This window comes from Rattus norvegicus, chromosome 1 (genome assembly GCF_036323735.1).
Source record: "Rattus norvegicus strain BN/NHsdMcwi chromosome 1, GRCr8, whole genome shotgun sequence".
NCBI classification, from domain to species: Eukaryota; Metazoa; Chordata; class Mammalia; order Rodentia; family Muridae; genus Rattus; species Rattus norvegicus.
In genome coordinates, this window is record NC_086019.1 from 171,102,587 (window position 1) to 171,127,990 (window position 25,404).

At 40.1% G+C, this 25,404-nt stretch overlaps 1 protein-coding gene across 1 annotated transcript; it reads right to left on the reverse strand.

Moving 5' to 3' along the window:
* Positions 1-2,779: 2,779 nt before the first annotated feature.
* On the reverse strand, positions 2,780-23,113 carry Ovch2 (ovochymase 2). The gene is made up of 16 exons (XM_003748959.5): positions 23,026-23,113; positions 20,181-20,290; positions 18,009-18,100; positions 16,311-16,483; positions 15,887-15,982; positions 15,486-15,637; positions 14,792-14,981; positions 13,573-13,596; positions 12,012-12,102; positions 11,768-11,892; positions 10,780-10,920; positions 10,296-10,426; positions 6,182-6,275; positions 5,311-5,439; positions 3,143-3,221; positions 2,780-2,922 (listed from the first exon to the last, which is right to left on the reverse strand). The coding sequence occupies exons 1-16, from the start codon at positions 23,111-23,113 to the stop codon at positions 2,898-2,900; spliced, it is 1,740 nt and encodes a 579-aa protein (XP_003749007.2). The 3' UTR covers positions 2,780-2,897.
* Positions 23,114-25,404: the final 2,291 nt, after the last annotated feature.

Below are 25,404 nucleotides of genomic sequence, written 5' to 3' on the forward strand. Positions count from 1 at the left end.
AATAGGCCCACTTAGTCCTGAGTTATTGTAGTCTTCATAAAACCAATTTAAATGTTCAATGCGTCTGTATGCAGAGTGGAGAAGAGGCAGCAATGGAGCCTATAGAATGTGAACATATAGATGCATAGCCTTTCCTTCCAATTTAGTCATTTATTAGGTATCTTAGACTCCAATAAAGTATGACTGTTACGGACAAAGGTAGCTTTCAAGTATCTGCAAAGTAACCCAGGGAACTGTATCATATCCACATGTTTAGGTGTTCCTTACAGCGAAGTTAGTGGGAAGCTAATGTATTGCTCAGCTAGGAGACCTCCATACTTAATATTTTAAGTTACCTTAGAATGTCATTAAGCTGGAGGGTTTCTGGTAACAGCAAGAGAGAGATTCATTATGAAGGGTTTCTTAGCTAGTGTTTTACTGTTGTGAACAAAAACCATGACGAAAGCAACTCTTACAAAGGACAATATTTAATTGGGGCTGGCTTACAGGTTCAGAGGTTCAGTCAATTATCATCAAGACAGGAGCATAGCAGCATGCAGGCAGGAATGGTGCTGGAGGAACTGAGAGGTCCACCTCTTATTCTGAAGGTGGCTAGGAGAAGTCAGGCTTCCAGGCTGGTAGGACAAGAGTATTATAGCCCACACTCACAGTGACACACCTATTCCAACAACAATGCCACTCCCTGGGCCAAGCATATACAAACCACCACAAAGGGGCTATAATTTTGCTCTGATTGACTGTTTGATGTCTGAGTTTATTCTAAGAGCCTGCTATTAGGGTTTTGTGGCAACTCTTCCTCTCTGCTCTTTGTGTGTTGATTATCTTATTTTAGTCATAAGGTTAGCCTAGCCTGATAGCTCTCTGATATTGTGGCCTAATCTGGAGTTATGACCGAGTTGTCAGAAACTTGCTTTCAGTGGGTAACAGATGAAGGGATCAGAGTTTCTCTTTGTCCCCTTGCTGAGGTTCTTACCTGTTTCACGTATGGAACTTAAATAGGACACGCGTACATTTTTTCTTATTTTTTAAATTTTTTGTAATGCTTGTGTAAAGCAAGAAATTTATGAAGAAGATTTGAGCTCCATGAAAGAAAAGTCAGGAAAGCCCTTCATTGAAATTTGACTTCAGGGGCCATTTGCAGATTATTTAATTTTTATTTATGAAATTATTATTTGACACTTGCGTCTCTCTGGGCATCCTAATAGTTCATTGGAATAAAATCATGAATGTCTTGCTCATTGTTGTAATATGACTTTAGAAAACACTGGTCTTGTTTAGGATGCTAAAATAGGCTTCCTAAATGTGCCCTCTGGTGGCCAATAGAAGAAAACACTGCATTCACGCTTTACTTGGGGCATCTTCTCCAGGTGAAGAGGTCAATGTCAAAGAAGTCAGAGGAAAAAGATTCAAGTTGCTCAAATCTCTTCTCCTTTTATGCTGCCTTTCCTCTCCACTTATTACTCTATGTAATAAGTGTAATAAGCTTTACGTGTTGAAGAATATCTAGAAACATCAGCAAATATGTAAACTAAAAACTTATGTGCTCCCCCACCCCAATCTATCAGAGTGGCAAATTATAAAGCTCCTCTCCCCTACCTCCGTGGTACTCTCACTAGTATATCTTCTATATGAAATACACATTACACCTGTGCTCATGGGTGTCACGGAGAAACCGAGTAAAAGAAAGGACTAGCCCCTCTCAGTGCTTACTGGCATAAAAACATAGTATGCAGTGCAGAGTTCTTATGAATCAGGCTGTTACTTGATCAGAATGGACGCTCCTCACCAAACTTGGGAAAGAAATTTTTCTTTTTGTGTCTGGAAATGTTTGTGCTGCTCTGAGAAGATAGGACAACGACCACATCCCATATAGCTCTGTGATAGTTTTTGATATATCAACTTGGCTAGGCTGCCACCTGCAATTTTTCAACCAGACACCCATAAATCCATAACCTATCGCCTTCAGGTGTAGACCACCCTGGAGTCTCTGCATTGGCCTGAATTGATTTATTAAAAGTCTTCAAAGGAAGGGCTGTGATTTCCCTACAAAAGAGGACAGGGATAGGTATGAAGCTATATTGATAGTGTTTGCCCAGGATGCTTGAAGCCCTGGGTTTGATACCCAGTACCGCACAAACCAAGCATGGCAGTGCCCAGTAGTACTCTGGAGACAGAGGCAGAAGGATCAGTCACTTGAGGTCAACCTTGCTTACCTCATCCTTGTCTCAAAGGTCTGATATTACTTTCAAAGAGAAAAAGAGATGCACACACACACACACACACACACACACACCCAAACCCAGAGAGAGAGAGAGAGAGAGAGAGAGAGAGAGAGAGAGAGAGAGAGAGAGAGAGGGAGAGAGATGCTGTGGACTCAAGTGGTACCTTGGATTTTCCTTCCTGATTGCCAAGGCTGTGGACATTTAGTCAGCCCTGACAAATGTGTTTGCTATTTCTGATGAAGTCGTTTGCTAAAGCTACTTTTAAGAGACTACTGCAGGGGGCTGGAGAGATGGCTCAGTGGTTAAGAGCACCCGACTGCTCTTCCAGAGGTCATGAGTTCAATTCCCAGTAACCACATGGTGGCTCACAACCATCTGTAAAGAGATCCGATTCCCTCTTCTGGTGTATCTGAAGACCGCTACAGTGTACTTATATATAATAAATAAATAAATCTTAAAAAAAAGACTACTGCAAACTGCACCAGTAGCTAGAGTAGCAGATATTTATTGTCTCACATTTTTGGAGGACAGAGTCCAAGGTCAGTGTGTCAGCAGGTTGATTCTTTCCGAGGGTTGCAATGCTTCTCAATGCTTTCCGTACCTCTTCCCTTGCTTCAGTAAGTCACCGTCAATTGCTGGCGTCCCATCAGTATCTTCTTCTTCATATGGTGTCCTTTATTGTGTGTCTCTATCTGCATCCAAATATCCCCATTTTATGAGGATATGAATTATATAAGATTGACATGCTCTAATGATCCAATTTTAAGCCAATTACTTCTATAAAGAGCATATTTCCAAATATGAGGGTCACTTTCTGGGGTGCTGCAGTTAAGAATTCCAGCACATGTTAGAAGATATTTTATCCCATTTTTACTGAGTCCCCAGTGGATTGCTTAGTCACATTCCTCAAAACAGCTTACCAGAAATTTCCATTGCTCAGTGGCACATCCCATGTCTCCAGAGGCACTGATTCATCCTCTGATATGGAGATATTGAAATCTGAGTATAAACATATAAACATAATATGATTGCTTGGCTGACAGGCTGTCAGGTTTGGGACATCAGAAAATGATTCATGGTAATATTGTCAGAATTGTGGAGACACTTCAGTAAACAGGCCTACGAAGGTCTCTTAACCGAGAGGTGGAATATTTTAACTTCCACCTAGCTCCCCTTCAGCAGCTGTTTGGGGTCTAGGCAAAATGGAAAGCTTGGGAAGTAGATAACTGGCTCGTTGGATTTTCCACACACAGGAAGAATCTTTGAGTGTGAAGATGTGGAGATGTGGGCCTGGATGAAGGTGCTTTATGACCTGCTTCCTGTGTATGTGGTTTGCTCATAGCCAAGCAAATCTTCCCTGATTTAGCCCTTACCCTCACTCTGCTTCTTTTTCTTTCTTTTCTTAGCTGTGCTAGGACTTGGACCTAGGCCACGTGCATGCTAGGGTACTCTACCACTGAGCAAAGCTCTCCATCTACTCTTATACATGAAGCATTCTCCCATCCTAAGATTGGAAGCAATACCTAAGGTCACACATCTAGAAAAGACTAGGCAAGATTCAGACATGCAATCTATCTTCATTCTTTGTGGATTTCATATTTGGACCTGCCTAATCACAAATTTTTATTTGTTAATTTTTTATTAACTTATTTGTAACCTGTGGTGATTTGAATTGGAAAGGCTCATATATTTGAATGTTTGGTTCCCAGTTTGGACTGTTTAGAAAGGATTAGGGGGTAGGATGTTGTTGGAGGAGGTGTGTCGTGGAGGGTAGGCTTTTCAAAAGCCCACTGTGGTGGTTTGTATGAGATTGCTTCCCACCCACCCAGGATCATATATTAAAATGCTTGGCCACCAGGGAGTGGAACTGTTGAGGAAGATTAAAAGACATGGCCTTGGTAGCACTGGGTGTGGGCTTTGAGGATTCAAAAGCCCACTCCAAGCTCAGTCTCCTTCTTTCTCTGCCTGGTGTCTTTAGAACACAATGTAAATCTCTCAGCTACTGCTTTAGTGACATGTCTGTCTGGTTCCCACTATGTTGATAATGAACCAACCACCTGAAACTATAAGCAAGCCCTTAATTAAATGTTGTCTTTTTAAAAGGATCACCTTGGTCACGGTGTCTTCCACAGCAATAACATATTAACGAAGACAGACAGTCCAGAAGTAGTCATTTTCCCTTACTACTGTGTGCTTGGGGATCAGGAGTAAGCTCTTGGCTACTTCTCTAGTGCCATGCCTGCTTGTGTGCCTGCCATCCACTTCCCACTGTGATGACCATAGACTAAACCTTTGAAACTGAAGCAAGCCCCCAACTAGGTGCTTCCTTTTATAAGTTGTACTGGTCATGGTGTCTCTTCACAGCAATAGAATATTGATAAGAAATAACCCTATAAGCAGCAGACGTGGTGTTTTTGTGAACTATTTGATGCCCAGCTGAGGTGAAACAAGGCAACATTCAGATACCCCTTCCTGCTCTTTCTTTTTTTAAAACTAAATTAACTTATTTTTATTTTATGTGCATAAGTGTTTCATTTGTATATGTACGTATGTACTTTGTATGTGCCTGATGCCTGTGGAGGCCAGGAATGATTGCTAAATTGTCTGGAATCATAGTTCAGAGTACTGGGAATTGAATCTGGGCCCTCTACAAGAGAAGACAATGTCCTTAACTTCTGGCCCTTCAGTCTCAAATTCTTTTTTGTTGCACTTGAAACATTGAGTTTCAGGCTAGTCTCAAAACAAAACAAAACAAATCAAATAAGCTTTGTTTTAGACATTCATTGTAGTGCCATTCTCTATGAATTTAATATTATGAGTAAAATATGTGTATACTAAATAAGTTGTACTTAATAAAGCTTGTATTCTGACTGGTTGATAGATATACCCCAGAGGCTTGCAAAACCTCACCATATCTATTCCTAGGAATATCATATGGTTTAGTACCCCTGATCGGTGTTCTTGGTGATTTTGTAGGAGGCAACTATCAATAAAGAGTGTCTGTGGTATCCAGGCTTATTGTCCTTTTCTACTATGATGTGAGGTATTAAAGCTGGAAACCTGAGAGCTGATACCTCTAATTTCTTACCTGCTCTAGAAATGAAGGAAACATCAGCCTGGAAGCCCCTGGAGGTGCCATTTTCATCTGATTGGAAGTTGATGAGCATTACACTGGAGCTCAGCACAGGGCTGGGTACCTCATAGCCACAGAACCGAGCTGCAAGTTCCCAGGCAGGTTAAGTGATGTCAAGTGAATAGATTTGGCACCAGATAAAGAAAAAAAATAAATGTACTTTAGATAGCCATTGACAAGCTTTTTGACCAATACCACAATTCATCTTCAAAATAAAGGGATCTGCCTCTTTAAAATGTGTATTTGACCCCATCAGCATTTCAGGGTTGTTTCATCAGCCAAATACTCCTGAAGTACTGCTAAAGGTGCCAACCTTTTGGAGGTAGCATATTAGAGATTTACATTATGATTCATAACTGTAGCAAGATCACAGCTCTGAAGTGGGAATGAAATAATTTTATGGTTGGGGGGTCACTACAACATGAGGTCTTTTATTAAAGGGTCTTGACATTAGGAAAGTTGACAACTACTATGCTAGCCACAAGATATACTAAACCTTGTCTTTGAGGTGGCAGGGCTAGGGATTAAACCAAGGGTCTTATGAATGCTTGGTAAGTGCTCTACCATTAAGCTGCTTCCATAGCCCATGAGGTGTATCTCTATCTCATTCCTCTTCACTGGCCTTTCACATTTGATTTAAATAGTTCTTTGGACCTTGCTCTTTTCTCCTCTATGTAAAAGCAGAAAGAGTCGTGGTGAGACCATAGGGAAATATGGAGGAGGTGCAGGGAACAAATGAAAATTAAGATATATCTTTTTATTCCTCATCTCAAGATCAGGTCCAAGGGCAAACCAGGGGAAGCCAGAGCTCAAGAGGAATACAAACCTATTTCATTCTCCCTCTCGACATCGCTATATACAGTCACATAGTCAGAAGTGCAGTCTCCATTTTCTTCTATTTCTAGGCTCTGAAATGACAGCTGAGAAGAAGATTGGTTACATCTAGAGAAGCTCATGGAGCGAACAGAAGATTGTAGGCCATTCGCCTTGCCCTAGAGTAAGAGCTTGTTGATAAAGTTGTAGAGATATTCATGAGTGGCTAAGTTACTTGGGAAAAGATAATAGGTTCTCAAAACTCTTGAAACATAGAAGCTATCAAATACAGCTTGCATGCAAGGGTGGGGATCTGTGGCAATGTCTGAGCTCTGTAGCAGCTACAGGGGATAGAAGAAACACCCTACAAAGACCGTCTTCTTAGGAGGCAACGTGTAAGTGCTGGTCTGGGTACATATTACTTTTATAGGGATCTTAAACACCTTATTCTTGCTATTTAACTTCCAGTTTACTTGACTCAAAGCTGAAGGTAGATGTTATCTCTTACACGGAATGTCTTTCTGCCTGGGAGGATGTCCCCAGAAGGATCTTTCTGAGTCCTCATCACATTTGTTCTCTATTTCTCCCAATGTGTACCAGTGCCTGGCCAAGTTACAAAAGAGTGCAAGAGCTGCTATCAAACAAAGTGTTGCCTGGAAACTACTGGAAGCACCTGCAAAAGGAACTTGGAGTCCGAGCAGTGAACTTAGAGAACTCACGACTCAAAGCAGAAATCTTGGTGAAGGGTAGAGAGAACCACCAGTTTAATAAGGACTTTTCATGGCCCTTCTAGTTCCACAGTTTTCTGTGACCCTTTTGTTAAATGGAAGCACATTTCACTTATCTCTCTTGCACATGGTACCATTGTGTTATCTCAAAAATGTGTCATAAGCTATCTTTATGCAATTACCTTTTCCCCTCTGCCTTGGTCTCCATATGGTGAACTTGTTTTATATTCAGCAAGGGAGGAGAGTATTCAAAGGGGGAGCAAGGAAACTTGAAGGGGGACCAAGGGAGCTTCATATGGAAGGGGTGAAGGAACTGTGAACGATTTGGCATCAGTGAAAGATTTTTTAATGTCCAGGGACCAAAATGTAACTCAAAAATCAAAAGGTACAAATTCATGGTGTTTCTGGTGTTCTTGCCTATGCTGTGTTATGTGACTCTACTACAGCCTTGGTTTCGTCTATCTAACAAGCAGACTTCGCACTAAGCATGCCATTGCACAATGCAACACCAGTGAACACTGCATGAAACATCATGGCTCAGAAGCAAGCCCCGTGCCTGTTGGGAACTCAGGTGTTTTTGCTGCCTATGCAAAGTTCCCTGTTCTTATAGAAACATAACAGCCTCATTACAGAAAACAGATCTGAATATTTCCCTACCATTATTCCTCAGCGTGAGTCAACTCTCCAGATCTTGGATCTGATTGTGTTAGAATATTTGACCTTAAGAATTTCTGTTTGACGAGTTTATGAAATTCGTAGGCAAATGGTTGGAACTGGAAAATATCATCCTGAGTGAGCTAACCCAATCACAGAAAGACATACATGGTATGCACTCATTGATAAGTGGCTATTAGCCCAAATGCTTGAATTACCCTAGATCCCTAGAACAAACGAAACTCAAGACGGATGATCAAAATGTGAATGCTTCACTCCTTCTTTAAATGAGGAAAAAGAATACCCTTGGCAGGGAAGGGAGAGGCAAAGATTAAAACAGAGACTGAAGGAACACCCATTCAGAGCCTGCCCCACATGTGGTTCATACATATAGAGCCACCCAATTAGACAAGATGGATGAAGCAAAGAAGTGCAGACCGACAGGAGCTGGATGTAGATCGCTCCTGAGAGACACAGCCAGAATACAGCAAATACATAGGTGAATGCCATCATTAAACCACTGAACTGAGAATAGGTTCCCCGTTGAAGGAATCAGAGAAAGAACTGGAAGAGCTTGAAGGGGCTCGAGACCCCAAAAGTACAACAATGTCAAGCAACTAGAGCTTCCAGGGACTAAGCCACTACCTAAAGACTATACATGGACTGACCCTGGACTCTGACCCCATAGGTAGCAATGAATATCCTAGTAAGAGCACCAGTGGAAGGGGAAGCCCTGGGTCCTGCTAAGACTGAACCCCCAGTGAACTAGACTATGGGGGGAGGGCGGCAATGGGGGGAGGGTTGGGAGGGGAACACCCATAAGGAAGGGGAGGGGGGAGGGGGATGTTTGCCCGGAAACCGGGAAAGGGAATAACACTTGAAATGTATATAAGAAATACTCAAGTTAATAAAAAAAAAAGAAAAAGATAAAAGAAACAATAAAAAAAAGAAAAAAAGAGAAAAAATGTAAATAAGAAATACTCAAGTTAATAAAGATTAAAAAAGAAAAAAAAAGAATTTCTGTTTGAGTTGCTGACTTGAATTTTTTTTTCTTTTAAAAAAGAATTTTGGCTTGGGGCTAAGACAAAAATTCCGACAATTGCTGAAAGGAACCCAAACATACTTCTGCCATTTTTGTATTTTTGCAAAGCCAAGTTTCAGTCCTAATGATTATAATGTCAAAACACTGGGTCAGTTCTGGAAATCACTGAAGATGCTCTCTGTCCTTCAATCTCCATCCCCACTCACTCTTAAAACCAGTGGGATCTCATGTAGGCTTCTAACCTCTGACTGTATTTGACATTTCAAGTAGCGTGAATCCAAGCTTCTCTCAAATGTCCAATGGTTTAGTCCTGTTATTCTGCCTTAATTTTGAGGGGTGAGGTGAGGACTGAATAATTAATTCCCAATTTTAATTCTCTCTAGATTTGAACTCTTGTGATAAACTCAAACTATTGGTCATATCCATTTATTTGTTTACTTTGTTTTTTAAAGGCTCCATTTTTCTGATGTGTCCTAAGGACTCATTGGTTTGGGTTTTTGCCTGTAGCTCAAACCCCTTTCTTCTTCAGACATACTTTGGCACTGATAGCAATGTGGTTAACTAGGACCTATATGTAAGATGACAATCTTCTTGATTGTAACGTCTAGTGATGTACTTGTCTTAGTTTAGGTAATTACACTTACTAATATCATGGTTTGAATATAAAATGTCCCCAGTAGGCTCACATGTTGGAGCACTTGATCCTTAGATCATGGTGTTATGTTGAAAAGGTGTGAAACCTCGAGTGGCTGGAGCCTCACTGGAGGAAGTGGGTCACTGAGGTGCAGGCTTTAGGGGTTTGTGACTAATTTCTGTTCACTCTCTGCCTCTTGAGTGCTGATACAATATGGCCATCTACCTTATTCTACTGCCAACATGCCTTCCCTGCCATGTCTAGTATTGTCTCAAGCTGCAAAGTAAAATATACACATTCCCTGCTTCTTGTCAGGGGTTTAGTCACAGCAATAAGGGAAATAACCGAGACAGATGTTTACACTCGTGGAATCCACTGTGTAAGGGTTTCAGGGTTTACTCCTTCCCCCTTTCCTTTCTTTTCTTCATATATTTTTTGATCGTTTGTTATTTTAACAAATACATGTCTATATCCATCCTCATCCAGATTACTGGGTTATTTCCCCTGTGTCGTGACATATCTCCATCGAGGATCCACTACTGCTTAACAGCCTTCACAGTACTGAGATCAACTGTGATATCCACAGGCCTAAATTTTGACCTCAGTCTCACTTTCCCATACTCTTTCTAAGTACCCTTTACAACTCTGTTGAATTGAGCACTCCCCCGGCCCTGGCCTGTGCTAGCTTCTTTTTGCTGTGCCTTCTCTGCTTGGAGCTCTTAATGATATTGTCACGATTGTTACTAACTTCTTAATTAGTCGTAGTTACTTTCTTCAGAATTTGGGTTTATAAGGAAGAATGTTTGTTTTTAAAAGGACATATAGACTAAGGTAAAGATTAAGGTAACAATGGGAAATTTCACTTTGTTTTGAACAAGAGCTAAAGAGTGCAAGTGCCATCTAGTGGTGGGTACAGGGGAAACAAGGCTGGCCAGTGTGTAGTGTGGCGGGTACTGAGGACTAAAAGTATGGCTGTAAACATATAGGATAAAATCTCTGACTGAACAGCGCCTTTGTCAGCTCTCTTGTGACTATATCACTTGGAATTTAGGACAAATACAGTCAATACCTTAATTAGGAAATGGTTGGGGGCTTGAAAAATCCAGGTACAGCTAGCCATGTCACTGTACTCTTCAGGATAGTGAAGACTCTGTATAGTGCCTTCTTCAAAGAGGATAGTTAGAGACCTGCAGCCGGAATCTAAAACAAAGGAGGGCAGAGCAAACTCAAGCACACAAGAAAGACTTTTTGTGTTCTCCCTCCTGTCTCTATCTGATAAGTTACATCTTTTGGCAGTGCCAACACCAAGGGATAGTCTCGTGCTCTGGCTTACAGAACTCTGAAGGCCCTCTCAGCTCACTTGGGTCAGTGATCAGGAACTTTCAGGGACTGGGGAAGAGAGGCTACATCTTTCAGCTTGCCAAGATTCCTTCTATACTATGAAGCCAGCAGACCTCAAGTGGGGGTCTCCCTGACTACCACCTTCAACTCCTATGATGCCAAAGCTTCTGCAAAGGGCCTGGATATTAAACAACTGAAGTAAATGGTTTTACCAGGATGGTAGCTTGGCTTAAGAGCTTTATAGGTGAGATTAAACCCAGTGGCATAATCTGTGGCATCAGAGATGAATCTCAGCTGGATAGAACTGGAACCAATGAGAATAGATGAAGGGAGACTTTCTCCACAGAATTTCCCTGTAATGTGAGAAAAGTCTTTGTTCAGAGTTAGGAAAATGGCACCACACCATGACCTAGGGAGATCTGATCTTGTCCCAGAAGTTCAGGATTGTATGCATTAGGCCACTCAGCTTTTGCACTAGTAGGATTTTAATCCAGAATATTGTGTTTTTGTTGCACTTTGACTTTTGCAGGATTTTAAAAATATACTATCTTTTAATATGGGGTCCGCTCTATTCTATATTACCTCCTATATTCTCTTCAGTTGTAACAGCCAAGAATACTTCTAAAATATTGCTAATGGGATGGGGTAAAGTTACTTCAGGATGAGAACCACAGAGATCCTCTTCCATTTTTGTAACTTGTTGTTTGAGACAAGATATCACTGTATATACTGGGATGACCATGGTCATGCAGTTCTCCTGCCTCAATTTTCTAAATTCTAGGTTTACAGCTATGTGCTGCTATACCTGGCTTTATTTTTTATTAAATACACAAGCTCTGTCTTCTCATGGCCATATCTTGGTGTCATTCTTCTTAGTGCTTTGGAACAGATAAAAGCCACTTGCAACCGTAGTTAAGTGGTGTCTTACTTGGGGTGACTAGGGGACATAGCAATATGTGTAAATTTACTCCTAATGGGGTCAAGACCCAGGCAGCCTGGCTTTAAAAGTATCAGATGCAGCTACTGAAGTGCCCTAGGCAGACTCAGACTCAATTCTACACCCTTTAGAGCAGACTCTCAAAACTAGAGTTGGTGAGTGTGTTGCATTTACGGATGGCTCCACGTCAGACATATTGTAACCAGACATTGTTAAGTCTACGTAGCCCTGCTTTCCATATGACAGCGCGAAGAACCACTTACCAACGAGTCTGTCTTCTAAAGAGTACATTGCCAGGTAATTGTGGTGACAAGACTCTACATCCAAGTGTGACAAATTGAACAACATATGCATGTCCTCTGGAACCAGGAAGGTCCAGACACACAGTCTGCAGGCAGATATATGAGAAAGGGTAACTTCTAGACGGAAAGCGATAGTCACATTTTTGTTAATGGGCACAGTCAGGCTAGAGGTGGAACCTGGGGAGGACACAGAGGGGGTACTCACTGCTTGCTTTCATAGTATAGGTGGAGGCTTTCTGGGAAGTGCAACTCTCCCTCAGATCCACTGATTAGACCATCAAGCTCACTGCATGAGGCTGAGAGGGAATGCCACAGCATCAGGGACAGCAGCCAATGCGCTAATCACCGTAACATCCTTATGGAAGCGGAAGTCATGGGAGCCACTGTTTCTCCTTTCTGTACACTTCTGTTCTTCATGCACTATTTCTTTCCTATCTTGACTTCTATAATGCTTCATAGCTTTGCATTTTTGTCCATTTTAGTCTGTGTTCACCCTTGAGATGCTGTGACCTTCTCCCCTGTCACTCTGACCAAGAGGATTCATTCTGTGGGTGCAGGTTCTATCCTAGCTTTTCTTTTCCCTTTTTATTGGAGACCTCAGTTATAGGCTTAGTCACACTGGCAGTTTCAACTCTTACCAATACTCTTCTGAACTTTAGGTCAGACTTACATCTACCCCAAACTCAACAATTGTTGCAAGTGGAATCATCTTCATCAGCAAAACTGCAGCTACCTTTGATATTTGGATGAGATTTCAGGCTCCCCTGTTCAAAGTTGTGATGAGCTCAAGAGTCAGGTTGTATTTCTCTCTCTCTCTTCACTTTCAGTCCTCACTAAACTGGTTTCAATTTTTTCCTTTCTATTTTCTTCTTTTTATTTTCTGGCCCTTATCCCATATAAAAATCTGTCATGAATTCCACTTGACTCATTCTTCCCTTAATCTCCTTCATGCTGTTATTATATTCTTTTACTACAGCTGTAATTATCAAAACAATCAACTTTCCATTGTAAAATGAAACCAATGTTTTGGCTGACAAGGGCAGTTTCCAAAATTTGATCTCAAATTATCTTTCTATTCTTTTCTCTTGGAAGACTTCACACTATACTCAAGCTGCTTTGGTGACTTGATGTTTTGCCCATATTTTCCTTCTTTATCCTTTGTGGTTTATCCTGGATAAGGATGCCTTTGTTCCAAAGCCTATGGCACTCATCACTTATATCTACCAGCAGCCCAGCTCTGGGAGTCTACTTTCCATTTTGCTTTTTGAGGAAGACCCCTATAGGCTCAAAGACCCAGTGGACAACTAAGCCAAGATCCAATCTCATTTTTTTTATGGATAATGTGAGGAAAGAGCTTGCCCCAAACTTCAGAGTGAATTTATCGAAGAGTCATGGTGAACAAAGATAAGCTCCCTATGTGTAAGTAGGGGAACTTTTAGGGGAGTGTATGTTGCTTATTAACTACTTCTGTACCACCTCCCCATCCTCCTATTACCTAATTGAAGAGTTAGTGTTTGTCAATTAGTGTTTGCTTAGCTGGATGAAGCTATGACTTGATAAGAAGATATATGGAAGGGAATGGGGCTCTGTGGACATGGAATTGGCCGACTGGCAGGGATAGCTGTGGATGCTCATCAGACTTTTATACCAAGCGATCACAGAAACACTACCAGAGGAAGGTTTTTGATGATAACAGGAGCTGACTCCCAGAAATGTGAGGATGTTAGTTCATGCTCCTGTGAGTGCAGGCCATAAGGAATACCCACCTTTGGTGCTCTTTCTTCGATGGCCTGAGAAAGAAAAAGAAAGATGCAATTCAAAGCTTGTGGTACCTTGGACAAGAAATTGACTCAAAAAGCAGAACATTTTAAGTTAATATGCAAATACTGAAAATTTAATCTGTGAAAAGAGCAGGATGGGTAAAATGACAAAGCAGGACAGGGGTCCTGGTGTTTTGAGATGATTTCACTTGCTTTATTCCTACTAATGAAGAAGCAGTGATTAACTTGGAGATTATACAGAGCAAAAGGAGGCAAGGGTGCATGAAAGTGGAGGCCAGAAATAGAGAAAACCTTTTTCCAATCACGAATATTTTGAATAGTCACATATTTTGAGGGTTCAGATACCTGCCATTGTGGTAAACTCTTGAAAAAAAATTCTGAGTTAACTTTAGTTACTCCACCACAAAATGATGGAAGCTACTTTGAGACTTGAAGACACCAACTATGGAAACAGTTTGGAGGTAGAAATGAAGCTGCAATTTTTTCCTGGCTGGTCTATGAGAAGGGTGCACATAGAGCCCATCCCACAGATTTACCACATTTGCTTTTATACCCGGGCTTCTAAATCCTTTGTTTTATTATATTTAGGTGACGTTATTCATTATGGTGAGCACTTTTTGCTGTACTATACATGGCTTAGCAGCCCCTGTGACCTCTCTCCACTAGGCACTGGTATCTCCTCCTTAATTGTGACGTTTGAAAAATATTTCCAGAGAAATATCATTCTCTGGGTACTTAGATTATCAGTAGTTGGTCACTACTGAGCTGTGTGCTTTAGATTGATGAATCTTGCTAGGGCCATTAAAAATTAGGTGGGTATCTCTCTCTATATCTATATCTATATCTCTACTATATCTATACTATATCTATATCTATACTATTTCTATATCTATATCTATATCTATCTATCTATCTATCTATCTATCTATCTATCTATCTATCTATCTATCTATCTATCTATCAGTGGGTGACAGTTTTTATCTTAGGCAAAGTCTAATCAATTTATGAGGAGTGCATTCAGTGACTATTTTAATACTTAGATATATATGATGTTTTACTCTTGTATTAGATGATATGTTTCAAAATCCTCAAGCATTACACTGAGAAAAGAAGTGGCCCTCTCCAGTCACAATTGGCTAGCCTGCTGATGCTCTTTTCCCCAGTAGAACTGTAGCTTTCTAAGCTTGCAGGATGGCTTCATTACCAGTCTGGACGTGTTCATGGATCCAGGGAAGCACTCTCCTAAGATCTGTGAAGATCCCAGGAGATCCTTGTTCTTTCTTCCTTGCATTGTTTCTCCAGCTTCGACCACAGCCCAGACCCCAAGAAGTCACTCCAGCTAGAGTCCAGGCCCCTTTCCTATTCTGACACATAAGCGACCCTCCTGAATCTCCCTGGGGAAAGAAGAAGGAAGCTTCTGTTAACTTGATTGTTGGCAGAGGTCCCTCAAAGTGCTCACTTTTCCCAGGAGGTTGGAAATGGCAAGCACAAATGTCTTTACTTCTAGTAATTTAGACTCAGAGCTCTGGGAGAATATCTGGGTCCAATTTCCATTTGATCCCCAAACATCAGAATCTGTCAATTGCTGCTCTTTTTCCCATTCTTTAGGCTCATCAATGCTGTTCATACTACAGAATTGGCGACTTCTTGCCCAGTGATACAACTGTTTGCAGTCTTCACAAATTCTCAGAATTGAGGGTAGTGACATTTCCAATACTTCTAATCTAGGAACTTCAAAATAAGAAGAGACCGCTTAATGGGTGGAGAAGCCTCATCCTTGGCACTATATCTTTTGGGGGGAGGAGAGCAGATTCTAGTTTTATCTGGTATCAGCATTCTTAGGCTCCTTATCTGGTAATGAACTTTCCTGGGCCTGAAGCTTAGCTCTACCCACGTACCTGACATGCGTCTCTCCCTCCATCAGGGGATCCTGTGCAGAGAAAGGTCTTCCCAGTAATGGGGTTCCTTAAGGTCAACATAACAGCCTCACATTCCTCGTGAGTCAAAATTGGCAGGTTCACCTGCTGCAAGACTTGTGGGAGGCTGCCACCTGGAATGAAGAGATGGGTCCATGAAGATAAGCTTTTGCCTTCTGAGATAAAAGATGCTCTGCACTTTCGTCATCAGCGGCCTAGATGCAAGTTTGTGTCATTTGGAAGGATCTCAAGTTCTTAAGCACACTGTGAATTTCTTAGACATTTGAAATGTTTGACATAATAAATTCAAAATTCTGGTTTCTGGTTGTCCATCAGAAAGTTTTGAGGATTCTGATTAAGAGGAGTGGTACAGAAGCTCTTACCTTCAGACAAGCGACCCCAGCCTGCAGTTGTACAGATATATCCAGCATTAAATTGTTCTCCTGGCTCTGGAAGACACACGGGCCTCACAAACTGGCCTGAAAAAAGATCAAGGAAGAACTTGGTTTATGGAGAAGCTGGCACAGTTACGCCTATTGGCATCCAGGTGGGCCCCCAAACCTCTTAAGGATCTCGGTAGATCAGCCTGGCATCTTCAGGGGTCAGCTTCCTTCTCCTGACTCAACATAGTCCTACATCCAGAACCATAAGGAAGGAATTTTAGAATGGGGACACTCCAGACAAGTCTCTGCTTCCAGTAGATGATCCAGAAGAGCTGGTCTCATGATACATAATGTGATCTGTGGAGGTACAGTATGGAACAAAGGTTATGGTGTAGATTATTCAGGGTGCACTGTAAATGTTTACCAAATTGGAAGGTTCCAACCATCTTCAGAAGGGCTATATCATAGTTCATAGGTTTTTTGGTGGAGAACTGCGGGTGTATGATGATGGTTTCAATGGCAAGTGTTTGTTCTCCTGGTTCGGCTTGGCTCAAGTCATGTTCTCCAGCAGTTACATTCAAAGTTAATGCAATATTTCTATAAAAGGGGAGAAGGAAAGAGATGGGGAATTAATGAGACTCAGAGAGTGGTTATAAATGTTGGAAAATTGGCCTCTTTAAATTGATATGGGTGGACAATGTGGAGCATAAGAGCGCTGAGAAAAGCGACTGAGAATAGTTCTATTGCTATTAAAAAAAGGAAACACAGCATAGAGATGTGACATGATGTATTTAATATTTGTCAGTGTTATTTTTAATCAGCTAGAGAAATATACATGTATTGTAATTCAGGGAGCTAAAAAATATATGAGACTATTCAAACATTTTATTAGGCTGTTCTAGTCATAGTACCAGTGAGTTATTTTGTGAATTATTTGTGATTCCTAGTAAGGGTGATGCTTTAGTGTTAACTTCATGTGGTGTATGTATTATGAAGGGCAGCAACCTAACTCTGATGTCCCAAGGAGTATGCATACTCAAGGATTTTGGACAAATTTCAACAATGGGAAGTGGGGATTGTCTCTTTACCTTCCTTATATTTGTAATTTATTGTTCTCCCATGAAATGAGAATGATGCCCTTTCCTCAGGTCAGTGTTTTATAGAAGGAACTCTTGGTAGGATGAGACAGAATGGAGTAAGAATTTTGAGCTTTTCTTTCTTTGGGACCCTTCTTTTCCAGTGGGGATATAATATTAGATAGGGCACTATCATTTCTCATGGAATGTTTTCCTGAATCTTGGATATATCGGGTGCTTAATACAGTACATAGAATCTCTCTAGTTTACTACTGCCTACATTGTAGAGACATTGTCAAATATTTCTTTGTTTGTTTGCTTGTTTATTTTATTTTTACTCAACACAGAGGGTCTTTCTGTGTTTCTCAGGCTGGTCCCAAATTTCTGGACTCATGTATCTTACTTCTTCAGCTGCTCAAGTAGTGGTGTCTACACAATTCCAGGCTAATTTCTCTTTTAAAGTATGGACTCACTGGGGGGCATCATGTCTCAGTCACTTTTTTGTCTTTGGTGCTCACTGGCAACTGGTAGTGAATGAGCATCTCAAGAATGTTCTCAGATGTGAAATGAAAGAATAACTATGGGAACATACTCTTGGAAACAGCCTGGTATATGCATAGAATGCCAACAGTAGAGCATTTGGATCCCACTAGAAAGGTGATAAAAATAAAAGTTCTTAAGATGAAGCTCAGAGAAGCAAGCACAATAGGAAGAAAGACATGAGCATCTGTATTTTACTGGTCTGTCTTTATTTGCATAACATGTATAATGAGCCACATAGTGGTTTTTCACTACAATATTAGGAAACTTTCACAAGTCAGTCTTTTGATATTACTCTTTGAGGACTTCAGTGGGTTTATGTAAATACAGCGTCTTGTCTCTGCACAAAATTCTTTACCTACTAATGTGAGAATAAGCCTGCAATGTCACTAAGACTCATTTGTGACACCCAGTTAACTTTCTTGTGTTTTATAAGAGTAAGAAATTCTGATTCCAAAGTGTAGGATGGGTAACCTGGTCTTCCTCCATTAACCAAACTTTCCTACCTGTTTGCCATGCAATGAGCAGCTGTGATGACCCACTGTGAAGAGATGATGGTCCCTCCACAGATGTGCTTCTGCTTTTGTTTCAGAGACACCTAGATGACAGAGATCTAAGTTGCTGAAAGCTAATGCTGTGGGTTTCCCCAAAACCTATGACCAAGCGTATTCTGAAAGACAGATACAGATAGCTTAACCATAGTGATCATGATGTAGGCATCATGACAGTGTGTATGACAGTAGTTTGGGCCTACTGTTTTCATATTATCTTAATGAACTATTTGACCCCTAGAACTTCAAGTCTGTACTTTAATCTGCTACTTCAACATCCTTAAAATGATATCTATTTATTCATCCATACCTCCCTTCTCTTTGCTAGTGCGCGTGCGCGTGTGCGTGCGCGCGCGCGCGCGTGTGTGTGTGTGTGTGTGTGTGTGCGCATAAAATCTTGGGCATCAGTTCTCTTCTTCTACTGTGTGGTCCCTGGGTTCAAATTCAGGTTTTTAGGCTTAGTAGAAACCATGTTTACTCAATGAACTGTTTTCAATCCTTAGTAACATTTGGTCTTTAACTCAATCTATCTATGATATTTGATTTGATTCTAAGGTGACTTATAATTTTTATTCTAAGCTTTACAAATAGCATTTATTGTAAGATGTTAATTCCTATGGATACAATATATTCTGTATAATAAAGTAAATTTCTACATACATTTTAAGCAAATGGTCCTACAAACATAATTAGGCAAGTAGATGATAATACTACACATCAAATTTTATAAACATATTTTGCAAGATGATTAAAATTAAAAAATGTCACTGTGTAAATACACTTACTGTATATTTATCAAACCTGTCATTGCTATATATGACTTGAACATAGAGCCCCTGCTGCTACATTATTTCCCTCGATCATGATAAGGCTAACCAGTACAACTATTTCAACCCTAACCTTAGTCATTCTAAGAACTTATTATGCAAGCTAGAAGCATTTGTTTCTGCAATATCATGTACCAGGTTGATATTAGCTTGTTAATATGTTGCTTTGCAGTATCCTTTAGCTTCATTTCTACAATATAGTCTGCTTTTCCAACCTCAACTACCTTCATAACTCTTCTACAAACACAAACCTAAGGAGTAAACAAAGTCCCCATGAACACTGTTGTTTGTTTCCTTTAGTTTTGACGGTTTTAAGGCTGCAAAAATGTAGTGTGATCATATTCACCTAGTACCCTCTTCCATCCCCTCCCATTCTTGCCATCTTCCTTCTTTCCAACTAGTTCTTTCGTGTGTGTGTGTGTGTGTGACTTATAATTGACAAATACTTTCAATAAATAGCTTCACAGATTTAGGATGAGAAAATGACAGCTTATTAGAAATGTTCACTTTTTAAAAATTAATTATTTTGTTTATTGATATCTCAAATGTTGACCCCCCTCCTGGCCCTCCCTCCCAGAGTTCTTTACCCCATATCTCCTCCCCTTTGCCTCTAAGAGGGTGCTCCCTTGCCTGGTATCCCTCTTTCCTGGGGCATCAAGTCTCTACAGGATTAGGTACATCCTCTCCAAGCGAGGTCAGGCAAGGCAGTCCTCTGCTACATATGTGCTGGGGACCTCTGACCATCCCGAGAAATTTTCACTTTTAAGCAAAAATTATTTATGAGCAATCAAAAAGAAAACATGGAGCACAAAGCAACACTGAAAATCTGTTAAGGCTTTATATAGCTCAGTGGTACAGTGAATGCTTAGAGTTCTTTAGGCTCTAGATGTAAATCCTTTGACCCAAAACAAATAATGAACAAGCAAACAGGAGGAATACTGAGAGGAGGCTAAGGATAGAAGACAGAACAGAAAAACATGAAAGAATGTTTCTTATGTATTATTATGATTTGAATATGAACTGAATTGAACAGATGACCAATTAATTGATCAAATGACCAATCATCTATTCAAACAAGTATTTGTTAGGTTTATCAATGATACTAAGGCAGCCTACTGAGCACAAATCCAATCATGAATATTAATCTTCCTTTAAGATTAGGAAATCATAGCTCTGGGTATGTTGTGAGATTTTTTTTTCCCAGAGAGAGGGTGACCTAAAGGGGGTAGTATGTGATCTGGGGAGACACAAACTTGAAATATCTTGGTTCACCTACTAGGGAAGGGAATGCAAAACTCACTTGCCAAGGATAGGAACCCTTTTCCACTTGGCTTCCTCCAACAATGCGACTGAAAAGGCTAAAGTAATTCTGAGGCCAGGGCTTAACCAGACTCTTCCCACAGTCAGGAGCTGGGGAAAAGACAAGACAGACACTGAGTGATTAGTTCCTAGGACTAAGATATACAGAAAAATCTTCCAAACAAGAACAAAATACAGTATATGCAATACGTAGAGAAATTACAACATGGCTTTAATTTATATTGGTTGGGATTAGATGTGCTTTGCAAAACAGATTATTCAGGTTGTGTCACACATGAGATATGTCCTTTCAAGAGACAGCTTCTACGATGTGTGTGTGTGTGTGTGTGTGTGTGTGTGTGTGTGTGTGTGTGTGTGTTCATCCATGTGTGGGCACGTATGCACCTGTGAGCATATTAGGGGGAGAAGTCAACTTTGACTAGCTTCCTTAGCCCCTTTTTAATTGTTTTTAGAGACAATGTCTCTCACTAGCTTGAAACTTTCCCACTAGTACCAAGGATCTGCCTGTCACTGACTCTCAAGAACTGCATATGGGAATGCCCACTACTACATCAGCTTTTAAAAGATGGTTGCTGAGGATTAAGCCCAGCCCTTTGCATAGAAAGCAGTTTGCTGACTGAACCATCTCCTCAGACCAAGGACTGACTTCTAATATGAAGATTAAGGGCTGCAAGGATAGATTGGCATGGATTGTCAGAAATGCAGCCTCTTTTCTTCCAGAGCTCTCTGGTCTCAAAGAAAAGAGGCTCTTCACAGCACTCTGTAGTACCCTGTGACATTCACTGTGTGCCAGGATGATTATTTCTGACTTTCAACTGAGGTAGACTGTGACTTCACAATGATGAGGATTTAATCCATCTATTCTTCCTTCCTTCCTTCCTTCCTTCCTTCCTTCCTTCCTTCCTTCCTTCCTCCCTCCCTCCCTCCCTCCCTCCCTCCCTCCCTCCCTCCCTCCCTCCCTTCCTTCCTTCCTTCCTTCCTTCCTTCCTTCCTTCCTTCCTTCCTTCCTTCCTTCATGAGACAAGTTCATTTCACTATGGAGCTCAGGATGACTTTAAGTTCATGTTTTCCCTGACTCTGCATTTGGAAGGCTTGGGTTACAGGTTTGTAACAGCCCATCTTGCATATGCATATTACAAGTCCTGATACTCAGAGTTGCTTAGTTAATGTATGAATGATGCTGTAGTCTGTTCTAATTTGTAATTGTGTCTATCTCTCTGTCTACTCTGCCCATGAGGTTGCGTCTTAAAGTATAGTCTGCCTGCCACACAGTTAGATATAAAGAAACCTAATTAGGTTTACTGGGGCAGAAAACACATTGTTCAGGGACAGTGATATGATGATAGTTTTAATTCACACACTAGTGTTAAGACAGGAGCTTGTCAGGTAAAGAGAAGAAATAACTTACAAGAAAGACTTCATCCCTAACAACACTTTATTATATGTGTGTATTTTTGTTTATAATTGATTTTATTGTTTCTTAATCTTTTAATAAATCAACATGATTAGTAAAGAAACTATTATTTCTGTTCATAAATTTAATTATGGGCTTTTGATGCCTTAAGGAAGAGGCAAGTTTAAATTTGTTTACTTAAACTACGTAATTCAGTGGTGAATTTGTTGCTTTTAAGGCCATTATTTTCCTATGGTGTTTCCAGGAGTGCATATGAAACTCTACATCATCATCACTAAGCGTCTTCACCTAGATGGCTCTTTGAATGCTTGCTGACCACTTCATCTGAGAAGTCTTCCTTGATTTCTGGAAGCTGTGTTCTGGATCTCTCCCACAGTATAGCACTCTTTCTCTCTACTCCCCATTCCCCCTTAAAAGTTTTTTCCAAGCCAAATTATGAGAGTAAATTGTCTCCTTCCTTCGTTGGACTACGGAATTCTTCACTGAGATACTTAAGGATGTGGGTCCTATGCACACACACTTCTAAAGTCTAGCAGAGCTCCTTCCTGGCTTACAAATTACACCTGAAAAGCATGACTGATTGAGCAAATGACTTTTCTTGGGAACATATCCTTAAGAGAACAGCTACTTAGATCATCTTTAAAGCATTCTAAGCTCTCCCATATAACTTGTTTCTTAATTCCCACACTTTGCCTGCAGAAAAGTACTGTCATCTTCATGGAGAAGATGTGAAAACTAAAAGTCAAAGAGACCTGTAGCTAATAACAGCAGAGCATGAGACAACCAAGTGTGTTTTCATTCTGACCCAGTCCAGCTATGATCAAAAACTGTTCTAGCTGCTTCAGATGGATGAGTCATAAATCTGCTAGACATAAAATTTAGTATTCCCTGAAGTCACTGAAGCAGAGACAGAAAACATGTTGATTCTCTGGGTTGGCACAAGAATGACTACAGGCAAGCTTGCCAACAACTGTTTTAAGTTCATTATAATCAATGCAAAAAATCTTTATACTATATGTCAGTGAGCATGTGTCATATGGCTATTAGAATAATTTCCCTCAAGATTCTAAATAGTTCCAAGCCTGTTCTGATCTCCAGCATTCACTCCATGAAAGAATACCAGGTTATGTTACGCATCCAAATAAGTGAACAGTCCTAGGACAGTTTGTAAAACTAGGTGAAAGCACTTAGCATCCTACAAATATTTATTTCATATTATTTCAATTTCATATGATTATCACAGGAGAAAATTCCAAGGAAATATTTTGAGAACAAAATACATTTCTGAAGTAATTTGTTTTTCTTGAATTTCCAAGGAAACAAGAAGTAGAGTTGTTACTCTGATTCTCATTAAGAATGGTCCCACCAGACAGAAAAAAGAAGGTAGTTGTAGAGTTAATTTAAAACTTACCTCTGATGGAAGAAAGAGTTGCAGAATGACCTTGTTCCAAGCAGACAATCCCTAATATTAAAATCAGCTTGTCCTTGCTGATAGGCATATTGGGATTCAGTGCTTCCCCCTGAAATCTAGAAACGCTGAAGGATATTCTTGGAAGAATAGCAGCAATCCAACTTAAAACAAGCTTATTTATTAACTGAGACTGGAGGCATTCAACCTTGTCCATAAGATTTCTTTGCATGTGGTTTCTTGAAAATGTCTTTTGTAAGATGTGGGACATCAACTACAGAACCGATGTCTTGGTTGAGCAGCATAACATATTCTATTCCACCTACACCAATAAGTTGCTTCCTCCAGTGTTCCTGGCTTACACAAAGTGGTTTGTGTCTGAGGTTTTGTTGTGATTGTTACTTGCTCCTTTTTCTGTAAGAGGATTGAATATGAGCACAATGTTGACAGTTGGACAAAGTGGAGAGTGTCTTTTGTAGGCAGATTTATTAGTTTGAGGCTTTTCTAGACAGCTCAGTGGATCCAAAATTGTCTTTCATCAGTCTTTACTGCTTACATTTCCTAGGGAGAGGCCTAGTGAATCTGATCAGTTTCAGGAACTTCATAAAGTTTTTGATTTGTTTACTTCTTGAGCTTTAACTAGGTTCCCTTCACAATATCCTAAGTCTTAGGGAGGTTCCTTCCATGATAAAATGTTTTATCTCTGAAGAATTTGCTACACAACATATATCAACATTGTCCCTTTGCAAGGGTAGACATTCTTAGCTGTTTGCATACAACCCACCAGAATGTATTAAAACACTTTACTCCTGTTTTTTTCAAATGTAATTGAGTTACCATTCATTAGTTGGGAAGAGGAGAAAAAACCTAACACAGTAGCACATTCTGTAAGACATACTGAAAGACACTTTTTTAAAAAGGATTTTTCAGATGCTATTCATTGGAGTGTTAGTGAAGTTTCACTTCCCACCATTAAAAAAATATTCTAGAAGGCAATCAATCTTCACTTCTGTACCTGGTAGATGTCTAGACACAGAAAAGTGGCTATGATTACTTCCACACTTTCCTCTTTCCTAGCTGAATTTGTTGGCACATTGTGTTGGCTAGTTTTATATCAACTTGACACATAGGACACTCAATTGAAAAAATGCCTTATAAGCTTTGCCTAGAGGCTAGTCTGTGGTGCATTTTCTTAGTTAACAATGGCTGTGTGAGGGTCCAGCTCATTGTGGGCAGTGTACACCTGAACAGGTGGTCCAAGACAGTATAAGAAAGGCTGATTAAGCCATGAGGAACAAGAGAACACCACTTTTCCATGGTCTCTGCACCAATTCCTGCCTCCAGGTTTCTGCTTGATTTCCTGTGCTGATTTCCCTGAATGATGGGCTAACTGCAAGCTGTAACATGAAATAAATATTTCCTTCACAAGTTGCTTTTAGTATTTTATCATATCAGTAGAAACCCCAACTAAGACACACGTAGTGTGCAAGAAATGCTTGTGAACTGGCAGTGTCATAACCATGTAGGACCATGAAATGCTTCTGAGAACTTCTTAGAATCCACATTCAAAAATAGAAAATGTCAAACTAAAAGCCTCCCAACTCCTTTATGATGAAATTTCCAGCTGTATAAAATAAATCTATGAATTAACATGCTCTCTCTGTCTCTTTCTAATATAAATGCGAAATAATTATTATAATTATAATATATATTTAAAAGATTCATTTATTTATCATATATAAGTACACTGTAACTGTCTTCAGATACACCAGAAGAGGGCATTGGATCCCATTACAGATGGTTGTGAGTTACCATGTGGTTTCTGGGAATTAAACTCAGGATCTCTGGAAGATCAGTCAGTGCTCTTAACCACTGAGCCATCTCTCCAGTCCCTGCCATTATATTTAAAAACATTTAATATTCATAGCTATTTGAGAATTGGACCATGTTCATCACCCCTCCCCTGAAATTCTTCCCAGATACACACTTACTTCCCTACTCACCCACTTGTATTCTTATTTTTTCTTTTACACCTATCAACACCAAGGCTACTGATTTATTTGAGTTAATTTTATACCCAGCCACTTTGCTGAAGTTGTTTATCAGCTTTAGTAGTTCTCTGGTGGAACTTTTGGGATCACTTAAATATACTATCATATCATCTGCAAATAGTGATATTTTGACTTCTTCTTTTCCAATCTGTATCCCTTTGATCTCCTGTTGTTGTCTGATTGCTCTGGCTAGAACTTCAAGAACTATATTGAATAAGTAGGGAGAGAGTGGGCAGCCTTGTCTAGTCCCTGATTTTAGTGGGCTTCCTTCAAGTTTCTCTCCCTTTAGTTTAATGTTAGCTACTGGTTTGCTGTATATGACTTTTACTAT